Source organism: Helianthus annuus, chromosome 11, assembly GCF_002127325.2.
Source record: "Helianthus annuus cultivar XRQ/B chromosome 11, HanXRQr2.0-SUNRISE, whole genome shotgun sequence".
Taxonomy (NCBI): domain Eukaryota; kingdom Viridiplantae; phylum Streptophyta; class Magnoliopsida; order Asterales; family Asteraceae; genus Helianthus; species Helianthus annuus.
In genome coordinates, this window is record NC_035443.2 from 189,150,164 (window position 1) to 189,167,903 (window position 17,740).

General features: G+C 32.4%; 1 protein-coding gene and 1 pseudogene across 3 annotated transcripts; one reads left to right on the forward strand and one right to left on the reverse strand.

Moving 5' to 3' along the window:
* Positions 1-12,164: 12,164 nt before the first annotated feature.
* Positions 12,165-14,639, forward strand: LOC110889029 (annotated as a pseudogene).
* Positions 14,169-17,526, reverse strand: LOC110891520 (vesicle-associated membrane protein 711). 3 transcript variants are annotated; one of them, XR_002565385.2, is made up of 5 exons: positions 17,106-17,526; positions 16,035-16,225; positions 15,775-15,938; positions 15,409-15,636; positions 14,169-14,592 (listed from the first exon to the last, which is right to left on the reverse strand). XR_002565385.2 is itself a non-coding variant. In XM_022139221.2 (4 exons), exons 1-4 carry the CDS (start codon positions 17,320-17,322, stop codon positions 15,546-15,548), a joined length of 663 nt encoding a protein of 220 aa, XP_021994913.1. In that variant the 5' UTR covers positions 17,323-17,526; the 3' UTR covers positions 15,323-15,545. The 3 variants fall into 3 exon arrangements, 1 of the variants encoding a protein (XP_021994913.1); XR_002565386.2 differs by having other exon boundaries at positions 15,381-15,636; XM_022139221.2 differs by lacking the exon at positions 14,169-14,592 and having other exon boundaries at positions 15,323-15,636.
* Between the last annotated feature and the right edge of the window lie 214 nt (positions 17,527-17,740).

Here is a 17,740-nt window from a genome sequence, read left to right on the forward strand (position 1 = left end):
TCCTTTGTCATTTAGCGAAGTTATACTTCGTATACTTTTCTTTATTTGTCATTTAGTGAATTTTCATTCACACCTCGTGGCTTTGACATTTAGTGAATTTTCAAATATCACGTGTACTTTACTCGATTGTCATTTAGTGCTTTGTCATTTGATGAATTTTCAATTACTATTTAACACAGTTTTACTTCTCCCCCGCGCCCAATCACCTCACAACGCTGGTAGCACGGTTTTTCCTTCTCTTTGTCATATACTGAAGTGAATTTTTGTTTGCTACTTAGCATGGTTTTACCCCCCCCCCCCTCTAAAAAATCGGGTGACTTAAGACTAGTTAATATTAAGCCTTCATCGGCATGTTTTTTTTTTTTTTTTTTTTTGACATGGTGCTATTATGATTTGCTATGTCTGGAAGATAAACATAGTATTTTTTAAAAGTGCATTGATTTGTGTGAAAAGTAAAGATGAGAAGTATTGATTTAAATTTGGCGGTGCCCTAATCAATCCGAACAAATCTAATTTAGTTCGGATCGATTTGGTTAAAAACCAAACAAGCCTAGATCAATTTAGGCTCCGCTATTGTTATGAAATTGGTGTATAGAAGTTGCTCTATCTCTTCTTATGTAATAATGAATTCAAGAATGTCAAGATCAAGAAATACAAATAAAACTACACAAACTTCATCGATTTAGGTCTTAGGTGAATCCACAAAATCAAAGTTTGAAATTATAGAGATTTAGGCCTTTTGTTGGAAATATATGGGTCATTTAGATTGGTTATTGGGCTAGACATTAAAAGTTAAACCGAATTAAAAAATTGCATTACTTATATCCAATATGAAAACTGAATTTTGAATTTGGATTGGTTAATACTCGAACCAAAAACCGTATTCGAATTACAGGATCGGTTTTTCGGTTACATATATGATTTTTTTTTTTTTTGAATTTTTCGGGTTCCTTTTTTCACACCCCTAACAAGGAGTTATCGACACATAATCAAATTGCATATCTAATATAACCTATTATCTGCTTTATACAAACGGGTGGGATTAACTAGTGAAAATGACAAGTTTAAGAAACCATGACGATGTAGATACGAAAAATAAACTATTTAAACGAAACAGGTAGAAATGACCAAACCATATGGACAAAATTAGTAGTTTACTCTATTATTATACTAGGTTAGAACCCCGTGTATTACACGGGTTGAATAAATGTAATTTTATATACTAAATTAAAACAATTATTCTTTAAAAATCTCGTTTATTACACGGATTGAACAAATGTAATTTTATATATTAAATAATAAAAAAATTATATCGCTAAGAACCTCATGTATTGTACTGAATAAATGTAATTTTATATACCAAATGATAAAAACCCGTGTATTGTACGGGTTGAATAAATCTAATTATATATACTAAATAATAAAAAAAGTTATATCTTTAAAAACACTGTGTATTACACGGGTTAAATAAATGTAACTTTGTAACCTTGTATATTACACGGGTTGGATAAATGTAATTTTATAAACTAAATAATAAAAAAAAATTATATCTTTATAAACATCGTGTATTATACGGGTTGAACAAAATCTAATTATATATACTAAATCATCATCATCATCATCATCATCATCATCATCATACTCAGTAAATCGCACAAATAGCAAAGCTAAGGTAGGGTCTGAGGAGAGTAAGATGTAGAGGCTGCTTTCAGTAAGACCCCCGACTCGATAGTAGTTTTGCATCAAGCTTTGGACATAAGGCACATAACACTTAGCAATCGGGACAAAGACCGATTAGTGCATGTTCCCTTTTGTCCTTCTGCTATCGACGCCACCACATGATGATGATGCATGATTAACCGTCCGCCGCTTTTAACGTTATTTTCACAAATTTAGTGAAATAACGTTAAAATTAATGCAATTTCACTTTTGCCCTCCGAGCGTCCACACATTATTAAAAGTTAGATTATATTATATATGAAATTAAGTGTATAACAAAAAGTCTTTATAAATTTCACGTAGAATTAAATGGAATCCTTTATTAAAAGTAGGTTAGATTATATATGGGCTTATACGTGTGAGTAGTTGTGATTATTGAATGGTTGAATTTTGAGGGTTTTGAAATGTGAATTTGATTATGATAGATTATATTTTAGTTTTAAAACTTCTAGAATGATTGAATCAAATAAAAGGATTATGATTTCCTAGAAACAAAAATAACTGAGTTTTTTTTTCTGGTCATTTTGAACATGAGCAAATAGAACGATAGCATCTTAATAAAAAAATAACTAATTACAAATGTGAAACCCAATAATTTTACTTATGTCCCATTTGAACGGAAAAGATAAGTACAAACTAAATTTAAAAAAAATGCAATATGAAAATAAGAGATAGAATAGTCGCTATTTTTTTTCATAAAATATGAGATAAGGGTAAACTAAATAAAAAAGTGTCAATTTGATAAATAATAATATTAAGTATGAAAAGGTAGGAAATTACAAATGTAGACATCTTCAATGAATGACACGTGTCCAAAATCAGGTTTCATTTATTATATAGTATAGATAACTGGTTAAAAGGCTATGCCGGCACCCACAATAGTTCGGTCGGTAGGCGACATGGCTTTTAAGGGGTGAGTGGCTCCACTTTCCATTTCTGCCTCATCATTCTCGCCTATCCACCCGGCTGTTCTTTTATGTTACTAGGATATTTATCTTAGCCCATAACAAACTAATCTCCTACAGGCCCAATTGACACATTTATTCCATATGAAGCATATGGCCCAATTGGAAATTACCTGGATACAAAGAATACACTATTATTTTATCATAAACACACATTATTGTTGTATTGTTTAACTAAAACTATATAACTAAATAACTTTTAAAATGCTGAATTTACTATTTTAGTTAGTTAACATTTTAATTTGTTGTAATTATAATATAATATTTAACAAATTTAAGGTTGTTGGTCGATGTAAAACACATGTAGATAATATTTCGGCATATCATAACTTTATTTTTTTTTAGCTTTTGTCTTTCGGTTGCTATATGTAACAAACCTAGTTGATACAATTAAATTTCTGCCGCGAAGCGCAAGAAATCCTAGTAATTTATGTAAAGTTGAGGATTTCATGAAACCGATAAACGAGCCACCACATTTTCTATTTGTTACTAATAAATAAAGAGTTTGTTATTCATATATATCCTTGCATTTTCAAAGTACTTGAACAATACTTCATTTTATTGGTCCATTTCACATTTTTTTGTTTTTTTTTTAATTTTAGTTGCACTTTAAAATGAATTGTATGGTGTCCATCGAAATTTTTAGGTTCTTTTATTTTTATAATTATTTTTTAATATAATTGTTATAATATTTTGGTTTTATGGTTTTTTCGACATGGTGATACAAAAAAACTGTCAAGCCTTTTTATCTATAATTACACCATTTACCTTTTTGTTATTTTAATAACATAATATAAAATTTTGAATACACTCATCCTTATTTTTATCTACGATTCGATAATTTTTTTATTCAGATGGGTAAATATGGCTGACTCTTTTTGTTCTTTAATGTGACGAACCGAAACAATATTGTTCGGACTATATCGGTATTGGTACCATATTCGCTTTTATGTTTTCTCAATGTTGCGTTATAAAAGTGATTGAAAATAAAATTGTATTGACAAAAAAATATTTTTAATACTGTATGCTATAGCAAGTGTCGGTGACCGAATTGATGCCCATCCCGAAAAACATCGCTACCGGTATCGATATTTGTATCTATAGTTTTCGACCGATGTAAAACATTGTCGTTCTCCTTTTGGGTGTATTTCTTTTGGTTGCTATAAGAACCGAGCCCATACTTTAAGGAGCCGTGCTGATATCGACCAAAAGCCCGTCGCGAAGCGCGGGAAATCCCACTACTTCTATACAATAACAAAAGCAATTGTTAACGGTACTATTTTTTTAAGAGTAAATTACGTTTTTGGCCCATATGATTATATCACTTTTACTATATTAGCCCAAAATAAAAATTTTTAACATATTCGCCCCCATGGTCTCTATAATTAACCATTTTGACCCCCATGGTCTCTATAACTAACCATTTTGGCCCCCATGATCTCTAGTCTTAGGGGCCAAAATGGTTAGTTATAGAGACCATAGGGGCAGATATGTTAAAAATTATTATTTTAGACTAATATAGTAAAAATGATATAAACACAGGGGCCAAAAACGTAATTTACTCTTTTTTTAATGGTCAATTTTGTAACCTACAATATTATATGGTTTTCTTTTTATTAACTTACGTTTTTAACCCTAAACTTTGATAGAGTTAACATACAACCCCTGAACTCTAATAACTTTTTTTTATAAATGATTTACGTTTATATGCCTGAACTTTAATAGATTTTTCAAACGAAAGTGTATATACATTTTTTTCTATAAATGATTTACGTTTCAACCCCCGGACTTTAATAAAATTACATTACGACCCTTGAAGTTTAATAAATTTAATTTATTTTCTTTTTTTAACAAATATGTTCTTTTATCTTTTTACAAGTTTTGTTCTTTTTAATAGGGGTGTTCAAAAGAATCCGGATCCGAAATCGAATCCGAAATATCCGAAAACCCGTATCCGAAATATCCGAAATTTAGGATATCCGAAAATTTGGATATCCGAAAACCGGATAATCCGAATTTTCGGATTCGGATTCGGATATGAATTTCAAAAATTTCGGATAATCCGATTATCCGATATCCGAAAACTAATTATTTTTTTTATAAATATATATAGTATATGAGCATTATATTTAGTTTGAAGTATTGTAAAAATTAGTAAATAATTGTATTCGTGTGAATTTATGATTGTTTTTAGTTTTAAATGTTGGAAATTTAGAAAGTCGAATATAAGTTTAGTTTTTATCTATATACGAAACATATTTTTTGATTTCTTTTTATAAATTCGGATATCCGTTTGGATATCCGAATCTGTATCCGAAATTTCGGATATCCGAAAATCGGATATCCAAAATTTCGGATACGGATTCGGATATCAATATTCACTATCCGAAATTTTCGGATATCCGGTTTTCGGATATCCGAAAACCGGATTATCCGATCTTGAACACCCCTACTTTTTAACCCTTCAATATACCAGGTAACAAACTTATTTTTATTTACCTTATTATACTTATAACTAACTTTTAAGTCTATATATTTTTATTTGGCGGTGCCCTAATCAATCCGAACAAATCTAATTCAATTCGGATCGGTTTGGTTTAAAACCAAACAAGCCTAGATCAATTTAGACTCAGCTATTGTTATGAAATTGGTGTATATAAGTTGCTCTATCTCTTCTTATGTAATAATGAATTCAAGAATTTCAAGCCTCGGCTATTTTGCAAGATCAAGAAATACAAATAAAAATACACAAACTTCATCGATTTAGGTCTTATGTGAATCCACAAAATAAAAGTTTGAAATTATAGAGATTTAAGTCTTTTGTTAGAAATATATGGGTCATTTAGATTGGTTATTGGGCTAGACATTAAAAGTTAAACCGAATTAAAAAATTGCATCTCTTATATCCAATATCAAAACTGAATTTTGAATTTGGATTTGGTTAATATTCGAACCAAAAGCGTATTTGACTGGGTCGGTTTTTCGGTTACGTATATGATTTGGTTTTCGAAATTTTCGGCTTCTTTTTTTCACACCCCTAACAAGGAGTTATCAACAAATAATCAAATTGCATATCTAATATAACCTATTATCTAATTTATACAAACGGGTGGGATTAACCAGTTGGATGAAAATGACAAATTTTAGAAACCATGACGATGTAGATACGAATAATAAACTATTTAAACGAAACAGGTAAAATGACCAAACCATATGAAAAAAATAAAAAAAAAATAGTAGTTTACTCTATCTATATACATATAATAAAAGAAACCATGTTAGGGACACATGGCGTTCTATAAGTCAGTCTTAATTATTTTTCTAAATATTTATTATGAAAAGTCATTTATTGATAAATATTAAATTCAAAATTTGTAGAAGAGATTTTAATGATAAAGACAAAGATAACTGATAATAATACATGTGTTTATGTAAACTTAGATTTATTCAACACGTGTAATACACCAGGTTTTTAAGGATATATTTTTTTTTTATTATTTGGTAGATTCTTCAACCCGACTATACACGAGTTTTTTTTTAAAGATACGACGTTTTTAGAATTTAATATACAAAATTACATTTATTTAATCTGTGTAATACACATTGTTTTTAAAGATATAACACTTTTTTAGCTCTATTCAACACGTGTAATATATGGGGTTTTTAAGGATGTATTTTTTTTATTATTTGGTAGATTTATTCAACCCGATTATACACAGGTTTTTTAAAGATATGACGTTTTTAGTATTTAGCATACAAAATTACATTTATTTAATATGTGTAATACACATGGTTTTTAAAGATATAATTTTTTTTTATTATTTGATATATAAAATTACAGTTATTTAACACGTACAATATACGGAGTTCATAAAGATATAACTTTTTATTATTTAATATTTATTCAACCCGTGTAATACACGGGGTTCTAACCTAGTTATTATATAACCACTTTTGCCTCATCCTTCTTCCCTTTCTCATCCGGCTGTTCTTTTATGTTACCACGATATAATTTTCATAGCCCATAACAAACTAATCTCCTAAAGGCCCAATTGACACATTTGAAGTATATGGTGATGGTCCTATTGGAAATTACCTGGACACAAAGAATACACTATTATTTTATCATAAAAACACATTATTGTTGTATTGTTTAACTAAATAACTTTTAAAATGCTGAATTTACGATTTTAGTTAGTAAACATTTTAATTTGTTATAATATAATATTTAACGAATTTAAGGTTGTTGGTCGATGTAAAACACATGTTGATAACATTTCGGTTGCTATCATAACTTTATTTTTTTAGCTTTTATCTTTCGGTTGCTATATGTAACGAACCTGGTTGATACAACTAAATTTCTGCCGCGAAGCGCAGGAAATCCTAGTTGTTTATATATATTCTTGCATTTTAAAAGTACTTGAACAATACTTCATTTTTATTGGTCCATTTCACATTTTCTTTTTATTTTAATTGCACTTTAAAATGAATTGTATGGTGTCCATCGAACGTTTTTAGGTTCTTTTATTTTTATAGATATTTTTTAATACAATTGTTATAATATTTTTATTTCTATGATTTTTTCGACATGGTCATACAAAAAATCGTCGAGCTTTTTTATCTATAATTACACTATTTATCTTTTTTGTTATTTTAATAACATAATACAAAATTTTGAATACACCGTTGCAATATCCTTATTTTTATCTATGATTCGATAATTTTTTTAATCAAATGGGTAAATATGGCTGACTCTTTTTGTTCTTTATCATAACAAACTGAAACAATATTGTTTGAACTATATCGGTACTGGTACCGTATTCGTTTTTATGTTCTCTCGATGTTGCGTTATAAAAGTGATTGAAATTTTTTTTATTGACAACTAAATATTTTTAATATTGTATGCTATAGCAAGTATCGGAGACCGAATTGATGCCCATCCCGAAAAACATCGCTACCGGTATCGATATTTGTTTCTATAGTTTTCGATCGATGTAAAACACGTGTCGATATCATTTTGGGTGTATTTCTTTTGGCTGCTATAAGAACCGAGCTCATACTTTAAGGAACCGTGCTGATGTTGACCAAAACCCTGTCACAAAGCGCGGGAAATCTCACTAGTTCTGTACAATATAAAAGTAATTGTTAAAGATACTATTTTTTTTAATGGTCAATTTTGTAACCTACAATATTATATGGATTTCTTTTTATTAACTTACGTTTTTAACCATAAACTTTGATAGAGTTAACATACAACCCCTGAACTCTAATAACTTTTTTTTATTAATGATTTACGTTTATACGTCTGAACTTTAATAGATTTCTCAAACGGAAGTGTATAATACCTCTTTTTCTATAAATGATTTACGTTTCAACCCCCATACTTTAATAAAGTTATATTACGATCCTTGAAGTTTAATAGATTTAATTTATTTTTTTAACAAATATATGTTCTTTTATCTTTTTTATAAGTTTTATTCTTTTTTGTTTTACTTATTATTTATTTAACTTATTATAAGTAAAGTTAACTTTGAACTCTAGAATATTTACTTAATCGTGTTGCTTACTTATTTTTATCAACGTTTGGATTAAGACCTATATGGTTTTTTTTTTAACCCTTCAATATACCAGGTAACAAACTTATTTTTATTTACCTTATTATAGTTATAACTAAATTTTAACTCTAGATATTTTTATTTAACCATGTTGATTACTTATTTTTGTCGTTGTTTAAATTAAACCGGTATGGTATGTAGTAACCAATCGATATATCATTTACCTAATACTTAATACTCCGCCGTAAAGGGTGGGCTATTCAGTAGTAGTTGATAACAAAAAATTTTAAAATGAATATCCTTCAATAATTTTATAATTGTCACCAGAGGCTTAAGTTTATCTAGTGAAGGCAATATAAACCTAAACCATCCTTACTTCCTTAGTAAACTTTAAACCAACTAATATTTATTTGTATTGTATTTTGAATGTTATGTCTCTTATATCTTATATCATATATCATATGCACGCCTTTATAATACTAATTACATGAAATATTCCAATTTAAATCAAATAAAATAACGAAAGTGAACATTTGTTATTTTGTTTAAACTTCGTTTATTTTCAGAGTCTAAACTAATAACAGAACCACAATATATATCATATAATGTTTCTTCTTGAAACGCGGCATAACCAATGTTTATGGACAAACAGTGGCGGATCCAGGAACATTTTTCACCGGGTTCCTTTTGGTAGATTCTCACTAATTTATTCCAAATCATACGAGATTTCCACTATTTTTTCCAAATAGAGGGGGTTCCCGGGAACCCCCAAAACACCTCTGGATCCGCCCCTGTGGACAAAGATAACGTGCAGAAATTAAAGAAAAGAAAATCTATACAGCTTTAATAGCTAACAATATTTAAGAAAAGAAAATCCATAAAGCTTTAATAGCTAACAATATATCTTTATTTTTTTACTTCTCTGAAAAATCAATTAGGGGCTGTTTGTTTAGCTTTTAATAGTTTAGACCTCTTACTTGTTCAGCACTTAGTGGTTCAGACTGTTTGTTCCCTGAGCAGATGTCTGAATGGTTCAGATATTTGTCTCTGAATTGTTAAGCATTATACTGAGTCTGAATGGTTAAGATCTCTAATCTGAATTGGTCAAACATTTGACTCTGAACGGTTAAGCATTATACAGACTTTTACTAGTTCAACACTTAATTTGATGTATTAATTTTTATTCGCATACATAGGTAGTTTAATTTAATAATATGTAAAATATACTAGCAGTGTATTATTTGCTATTTGAACGCCTAAAAAAATTATTTGGTAACCTACTATTCTTGGGTCCTTAATCCTTTCCCACTAGCTAAAACCTTACCAATCATTGTTCAATTTATAAAATAAAAATTGCTCTCATATAATAAAATTATAATTACATTTATTATCTGTTGATCATTTGTACTTGGTGTGTTTATTTAGTTTGTCATACTTTCGTATAAATATTAATTAATGTATTAACTATATACTAAAATATAAAAAAGGGACTTTTTGATGAGTCTATATATCTCCGTTACTTTAAGTGTTACTATTAGAAACTTAGCAGTTTCATCCAAATCGTATTGCTAGGCCAATTTCATGACCATCTCTCATTTTTCTATGAAAGGTTTGTTTTGTTTTTTAATATTTACAAAAAAACTATTTATTCTCACGATTTTGGATCATGTTGAAGACAAATTTTACGTACAAAGTATACGCGACATAGAGAGGAGGACAACTAACATTGACTTGAAGAGTAAATTAGTTATTTCTCAAGAGAACAACTTACCCTCTCTCTTATTCTCACTATTAGAAACTATTCTATAGGAACCCATTTAAAAAACAAAATAAATTTTTATATTTTAAATTAAAATCTAGATAAAAATTGCCCCAATGAATATATATGTTTAACTTATAATATATAAAATATTTGTCTTGTCAAAAAAAAAAAATATTTGTCTTGTCAAAACTTAAAAATATATAAAGATTCTTGTGTTAATTTAGTATATTATATAGTTATTATTATAAAGATATTATTCAATATAGTTTCTATTACAATCACTCGTTTATTTATTAAAATATTAAAATATATAATATAAAATATTCTCAAGATTATCTATGGAAAAAAAGACACCCAATATGCAACCATTGACTTGTATACATTGTAAATGTTTTTTTTTTTCTTTCACAAACACACCACCAACTCTCAACTTTGGTATATAAATAGATGATTACAATCATTCAGCTATGAGATCAAACCAAAAGTGTTACATTTTCCCTTTATTTCCACTTTAAATTAATTGTTTCTTTAAATCAGTATAACAATTTTAATCTGTTTCAAAAGAAATTGGCATTTTCATATGGGTTTATTCTTTAGTCTATCCGTTTTGTTATTTTTGCTACTCGTGCTTTGTTTTAGCTCGAATATGATTCATTCGTTAAGCGTTAATGTTACCGAGGGCAGTGTAAGTATAAACGGTACAACTTCTATTGGTTTTATAGATGAAGATTTCATATGTGCTACTTTAGATTGGTGGCCAGAGCCGGCCCGTTAGGCTTTAAAACCTAGGCACAGGCCTAGGGCCACCAAAAATCAAGGGCCTTCAATTTTTAAAAAAGTTTTATATATTGTATATGTATTAAGCCCAAATAAAAAGCAAAACTAAACCATTTTTTTTATTATAGGAGCCCAAATAAAATTTGTTTAGGAAAAAAGGCCCAAATTCAACATTAAAGTATAGACATAACTGCAACAATCATCGACCATTCGACCTCATCCCGAAGCTAGAAAAATAAATTTTAGTTAAACATAGGGTAAGGTTCCTGTAAAAAGGACCATTTTACATGAAATTTAACTTCGCCAACTATAAACTTTATAGTTTCTAATTGTCGGTCCCAATCCCGGGTAAAAGAGGAGGGTTTTGTGACTAAATATGTTGAAAAGGATAATTTTTCAAAAGGGCCTCCACTTCTTAGTTCGCTTAGGGTCTCTAAAAACGTAGGAACGGCTCTGTTGGTGGCCACCAGAAAAGTGTGATTATGGAAGTTGTAGCTGGGGAAATGCTTCTCTTCTCAATCTGGTGAGTTTATAAAGTCAGTGAACATATGGTTTTAAATAATTACATGTGGTCAGTAATCCGTCGCTGAAGCCTCTCTAAGACCATGTGTAGTGGTGAACTAACATAATGCCCCCATCATGGGGCATTATCCGACACGTGGCATCCTAGTCAGCGTTGGGGCATTATAGCAAAACTGGCGTAGTGGGGCATTATGCCAATAACGCCCGTATTATTTTTAATGAAAAAAAAAAGGAAAAGGGATGTCAGGTTGAAAAGTAAAGTGGCATGTGGGTATCTCAAATTCATTGGTGGACAAGACCATTTTGTCAGAGACCATATTGCAACTTCAGCGTTTTAATGAAAACGCCCACAACCAATTTTTTCAAAAATAACGCCCGGAAACGCCGGGTGTAATGGAGGGAGGGGCGTTATCCGGCGTTTTTTTTGAATTTTTTTTTAAAAAAACGCCCCACTACGGATGGTCTAATAGTCGCTTGTAACTTAACAAGTAGCAAGTTGCATTCATATGCCTGCCATTCTTTTTTTTTTAATTTTAATTTCTCTGTCTCAATTTACATTCTTGTTAAACAAAACATTTTTTTTTTTCATTTTTTTTTCATTTTTTTTTGTTTGACAGGATCTTAATAACAAAATCTTATTTAACGCAATCAAAGGTACATACGATAAACCCCTTTTGTTTCTGTCACCTTTTTCGGAAAATAAGCTTGATCGAGTGAAGAAGATATACATTATACATGTTAGTAGTGACAGACCCAAAATGTGTAACGTTTTAAAACGGGCTGGTTTAAGACGAGTCAATAAAGTTTTGATATGTTGAGTGTGAAATGCAGCCTTTTCTCCCTTGAAAGTTAGATTGGGTGGGACTTTGCAAGACAAAGTGATGTACCAGAAGATTGGTGATCAAGAAACATGTCCAAATTTCACCAAAAACTCTAGTTTAATGTTTGGGTTCACTAATGGTTGCTTGACCATGTCAAGATGGGATCAACTCAATGTTTTCTTTAAAAACTCTGGGTAGGTTTTATTTTTTTATTTATTTTTAGTTATCTATCACTTTCTTTATATATCATGATGTTTTCTTTTGTTAATTATTTTTTTTTGTAAGAGTTTAACTAATATTTTTAATAAATACTTTTTTTAATCATCATGTACAAATTGGTTAAATCATAACCGTATTGACACTATTTTCTTTGTTAACTGTGAGAATCTGTAATCGGAAACTCACCAGACCCCATATAAAGTAAGGTAAAACACGGCTAGCGCTAAACATGCCACCTATCTAAATTGTAGGTATCAAAATATTCATGTTCATTTTTTTTGTTTAATGCCACCTATCTAAATTGTAGGTATCAAAATATTTATGTTTACTTTTTTGTTAAAGTTTTGATACATCAATTCTTATATTTTACTATTGCTATGAATTTGACATGTTTAAACCATGATTTTTGATTTTGAATGATTTTCATTATTTTTTTTTCTCAATTTTTACAGTGCAAAGGTCGTGTTCGGGTTGAATGCTCTAAGTGGCCGAACAATTGGGCTTGATGGTACGGCGATAGGATCATGGGACTCGAGCGAAGCAGAAGCTCTAATAAGGTACACCGCCAACAAGGGATACATTATTAGCGGTTGGGAACTTGGTAAGTTTTACTCGATCATTGTACTTCTCATTGTACTTGTATAAATAGTTGAACAATAATTGTTACTCGATCATCACAACTATCATCAAAGATTTACTTATGTCACATATTTTGGTGATCAGGAAATGAACTGAGTGGAACCGGGATAGGAACAAGTGTCACGGCACAACAGTACGCATCAGACACAATTTCCCTTCAAAATCTAGTGCAAAAGATATATGCTGGATTTCAAGAAAAGCCTATTGTTCTTGGACCAGGAGGGTTTTATGATGCAAACTGGTTCAACGAGTATGTAACCGAATCATTAGGTTCACTTCAAGCGATAACTCAACACATATACAACCTCGGTCCAGGTAAACTTATAACATTTTCATGAAAAATTATCATATATTTAGGTTAGAACCCATTAAAATATGGTATGATTAGGTGTGGACGATCATTTGGTTGAAAAGATACTTGATCCGTCGTATCTTGATGGAGGGTCACAGCCGTTTAGAGACCTTCAAAACATTTTGTAGAAATCCAGGAGTTCTACAGTGGCTTGGGTGGGCGAAGCTGGCGGTGCATATAACAGTGGTCACGATCTTGTCACCAACGCATTTGTGTTTGGCTTTTGGTAGGTCATTTTCGTATAAATTTTGTTTGCTTTAAATTACAATCTGATGACTATCTAAAAACAATCTACTCACATATAGTTTACATGGTCACAATATAATACACCAATATAATACACCGACCAATTTTTAATTAAAATGGTATCTAACGTCATCGTTTTCATGTATTCTGACTTTGTCACTATACTTATTTGTGACTAGTGGTTTTGATAAAGAAATATTTTCTTAATGAGAGTTTTGAAAACTTAATGTCATCTTTGCAATGGCCAATGGGGATGGATCAAACAGGTACTTGGATCAACTTGGGATGTCATCTATGTATGACACAAAAACGTATTGTTGACAAACGTTGATAGGAGGAAACTATGGACTTCTTAACACTACCACTTTTGTTCCAAATCCTGATTACTACAGGTAACCATACCAACTTCCTACCGATTATTAAGTTTAGTGACAATTTCGCGACAATACACCTTAACAAACTTTTACAATGCAGTGCACTTCTTTGGCACCGGCTAATGGGAAGGCAAGTTTTATCGACAAGTTTCGTGGGCACAAACAAAATACGTTCTTATGCTCATTGCTCAAAAACATCGGTAAATGAACACACAAAAAGCCAAAACTTTATATTTTGTTCATATAACTAACTTTTAAAATCGTCTCAACTTTACAGGCAGGGATCACGTTGCTAGTAATCAACCTAGACGGGTTTAAAACAACAAATATTGGCGTTTTTATTGAAAACACGACGACAGTAATCACATCAACCCAACAAAACGCGACACAAAAACAACGAACAAAATTTTCCAAGATGCTTAGGAATCCTAGAATTGACGAGGCACAAAGAGACGAATATCACCTAACCGCAAAAGACGGGGACTTGCATAGCCAAATAGTATTACTAAACGGAGTCGAATTACTTGTAAATTCTTCGGGTGTTATACCTTCGTTAGAACCGATCCAAAAAAACTTCTCGAGCCCGATAAGCGTTGCTCCTTTCTCCATTGTATTCGTTCATATACCCACTATTCGTGTTCCTGCATGTACATAATTCAAATGCCAACTTATAGCATTATTTTGGATCCATGATATTCGTTCGTTTCACTTAAGTGACTCGTGTTATTATAGATACCAGACATAGTCATACATTTTCTTTAAACCATGAGATAAAATTAAGGATGCAAACGAGCCAAGCGGCTCGCGAGCTACTCGAGATCGCTTCGAGAAAAAGCTCGAAACAAGCCGAGCCTTATCGAGCCCGAGCCGAGCTTGAGCCTCAAAACAAAGCTCGTTTGTTTATCGAGCCCAAGCTCGAGCCTCACATGTGAAGCTCGTTAGGCTCGTCAAGCCTTATCGAGCCTTAGTGTAAACGAGCCGAGTCGAGCCGAGCTTATTTAAACTTGTTTACAAGCCGACCTCGAACCTAAAAATAAGCTTATTTAGTAAACGAGCCGGAGCTTTACTTATCGAGCTCGCAAGCCTAAAAAGTCTATTATTTATATTATTTTTATTTAATATACTAATTAATAGATAATAAACTAGCCGAGCCCGAGCCGAGCTCGAGCTTGATAAAATACAAACGAGCCAAGCTCGAGCTTTGAAAACAAAGCTCGAATCGAGCCGAGCTCTCATAAGTTAATCGAGCTCGAGCCTGGCCGAGCTCGGGCTCGTCTCGTTTGCACCCCTACAAACAGTTTAATTTCATGAGGTGAGGGAGATTAATTAATGTTCATACTTACAAAATGAAAATAACTAAAAGAAGTTTTTTTTTTTTTTTTTTTGAACAGCGAAACTTTACAATTTGAGAATAAAATGATCATTCTACCAATCTCAAAAGGGGTAACTGGCTTGACCTCACAAGAAGCGACCGCGGCAAGATGGTTTTGAACCTAAAACTGAAGCTACAAATATTGACACACGCGGCCTATTCAGCAAAACTTCTCCCGTTTTCGGTTTCTTTTTCCTGAAAAGCAATAAATTTCTCCACTAGTTACGCTAGACAAGAATGAAGGGTCAGCCCGTTGCAAGCAAATGCTACAACGACATACACTAGCACCAGCAAAAGAAATATCAAAGCAAACCTGCATTCAAAATCCGACATGAAAATGAATTAGTTCTTTCCAAGTAACAGACAAGGGTATAACAGTCATTTAGCCATGCAACCATTTAAAGATTTTGGAATTAACAATACAAAGTAAAAGACGGGATGAGTGATATACATAAGCTTGACATTTCTCCACCAAATTGCATTCCTGTATCGTCGAGACTGTTTTTTAAACCGAAGTGTTTTATTATGCATAGTGGCAGTTTTATCGACAAGTATCTCCAAACGGTCACCCCTTTCTAAAACTTCGTCAATATTCTGTATCATAACCGTGCGCACCTGTTAACAAAAGCAAAACCAACAATTATAATGATATGAATATATGATCTAAAATACACCTATCTGGTTCATGATTGAAACGATGAATCTGCTTACCTGGCTCATTACGCCTTTTAAACGGTTAATTTTATCTGCATTAGGGTCATTTGAGTAATACTCCATTTGTTGGCTCAAAACCCTTGAAAATTCATCGTTCATGCCATAAGCTGGAGCGGATAATACTGCTCGGCCGTAAGTCCTCACAAATCTTTGATGTATGTCTTCAAGAAAAGCAAAAGGAATCCTTCCTGAAAAATAAAATGTTAACCACTCTGTCCATGTTTTTGCAAATATGGAAGCGGACGTTATATAACTAACAACCAGTAAAAAGATGGTTAATTTTGGCTGGAAAAGAAGTTATCGTTTCACAGGAAACATAGTTGACAAACAACTACTATGCAATCCGTTACAAGTGCACTAATACACTATGCACCTCCTAAACCGTATTAGAGTTTAACTACAATTCCTCCGGTCTCAAGTAAATGCCAACTACATATAAATGATTGACGCCGCTATAATCACCAATCTTGGTTTTAAAAAGCGCGCCTAGGTGCGAGGCACAACTTTAGGCGAGGGTCCACACTTTTTACTACATAAAGGTGAGAGGGGCACTCCCCTCTTAGGGGAGTCCCCTCTCTTACGCACACCCAATCAGGTTATGCCACGTCAACTTTCCTCTTAAACTCCCCTCGCACCCCAATTTGATGGCGGCACTCCCCTCTTAGGGGAATTGTTTTTTATTAAAAAAAAAAGAAAAAAAGAAAATGTTGATTGGTTGAAAATGAGGGTGGCCCACCATCTTCTCTCTCCTTCGTTGCGGAGAACCCTCCCCGATAAACACCCCCGATTTCCCTCCCCGCTTTGTTGGCGGCACCCTTCCCGCTCGGCAACCCCCTCCCCGATTTCCCTTCCCGCATGCACCCCGCTCCCCCTAAAGCACGCGCTGCACATGAGGCGCAGCGAAGGCGCGTTTTTTCACAGAAAAGCTGCCTGAGGCGCAGCTAAGGGGCGCGCCTCTTGTACATGGGAAGTTTTTGTGCATCAGAATGTTGTACATTTAGCTTTTTTAGGTTGTACGTGTAGGCAATTTATATATAAAATCACATATAAATTATAAATGCAACTTACTTCCAGACACATCAGCAGCCATACAGAGAACCGTGAGTCCATCATTCCGCTTAACATGAAAAATATACCGATCCTGCGAGTACGAAACATTCATATCACTATCTCCGGCCATTTTCTCGAGTATTTGTCTGGCAATCGCGCTCGCATTCGTCTGCACGCCGCTGAATTCCGCCAACACCACCGATCCTCTAGCCACCAGCGTGTATACAATCGTCATCTCTCTTTCAATTGCCCTAACTCTCCTCTCGATGATGATCTGATTGTGATGGAGAGAAAAATTAGGGCTTAAAGGAGAAACTGGATTGTGATGGTGAAGAGTTAGGGTTTGATGGTTTCACATGGTGGAAATATATGGTTGGGGACCTTTTTTATTTTGTTTTTTTGAACGGCGGTTGGAGAAATAATGTTTGAACGGCGGTTGGGTTGGGGACCTATTGATGGTTGTCTTTTTGAATATTAAGAAATAATAATGTTTTACACGCGTCTTTATGTGTCACGTCAACGTCTTGTTATCGTTGAAAACATGCCCACTTCTCCCTAGTGGGCGTTCTTCCCTTCAAATATTTTAAATGCATCTAAGGGTGTACGGGGCACACGCGAGGAAGGGATTCGGTGACCGTTGTCCCCTATCGGGA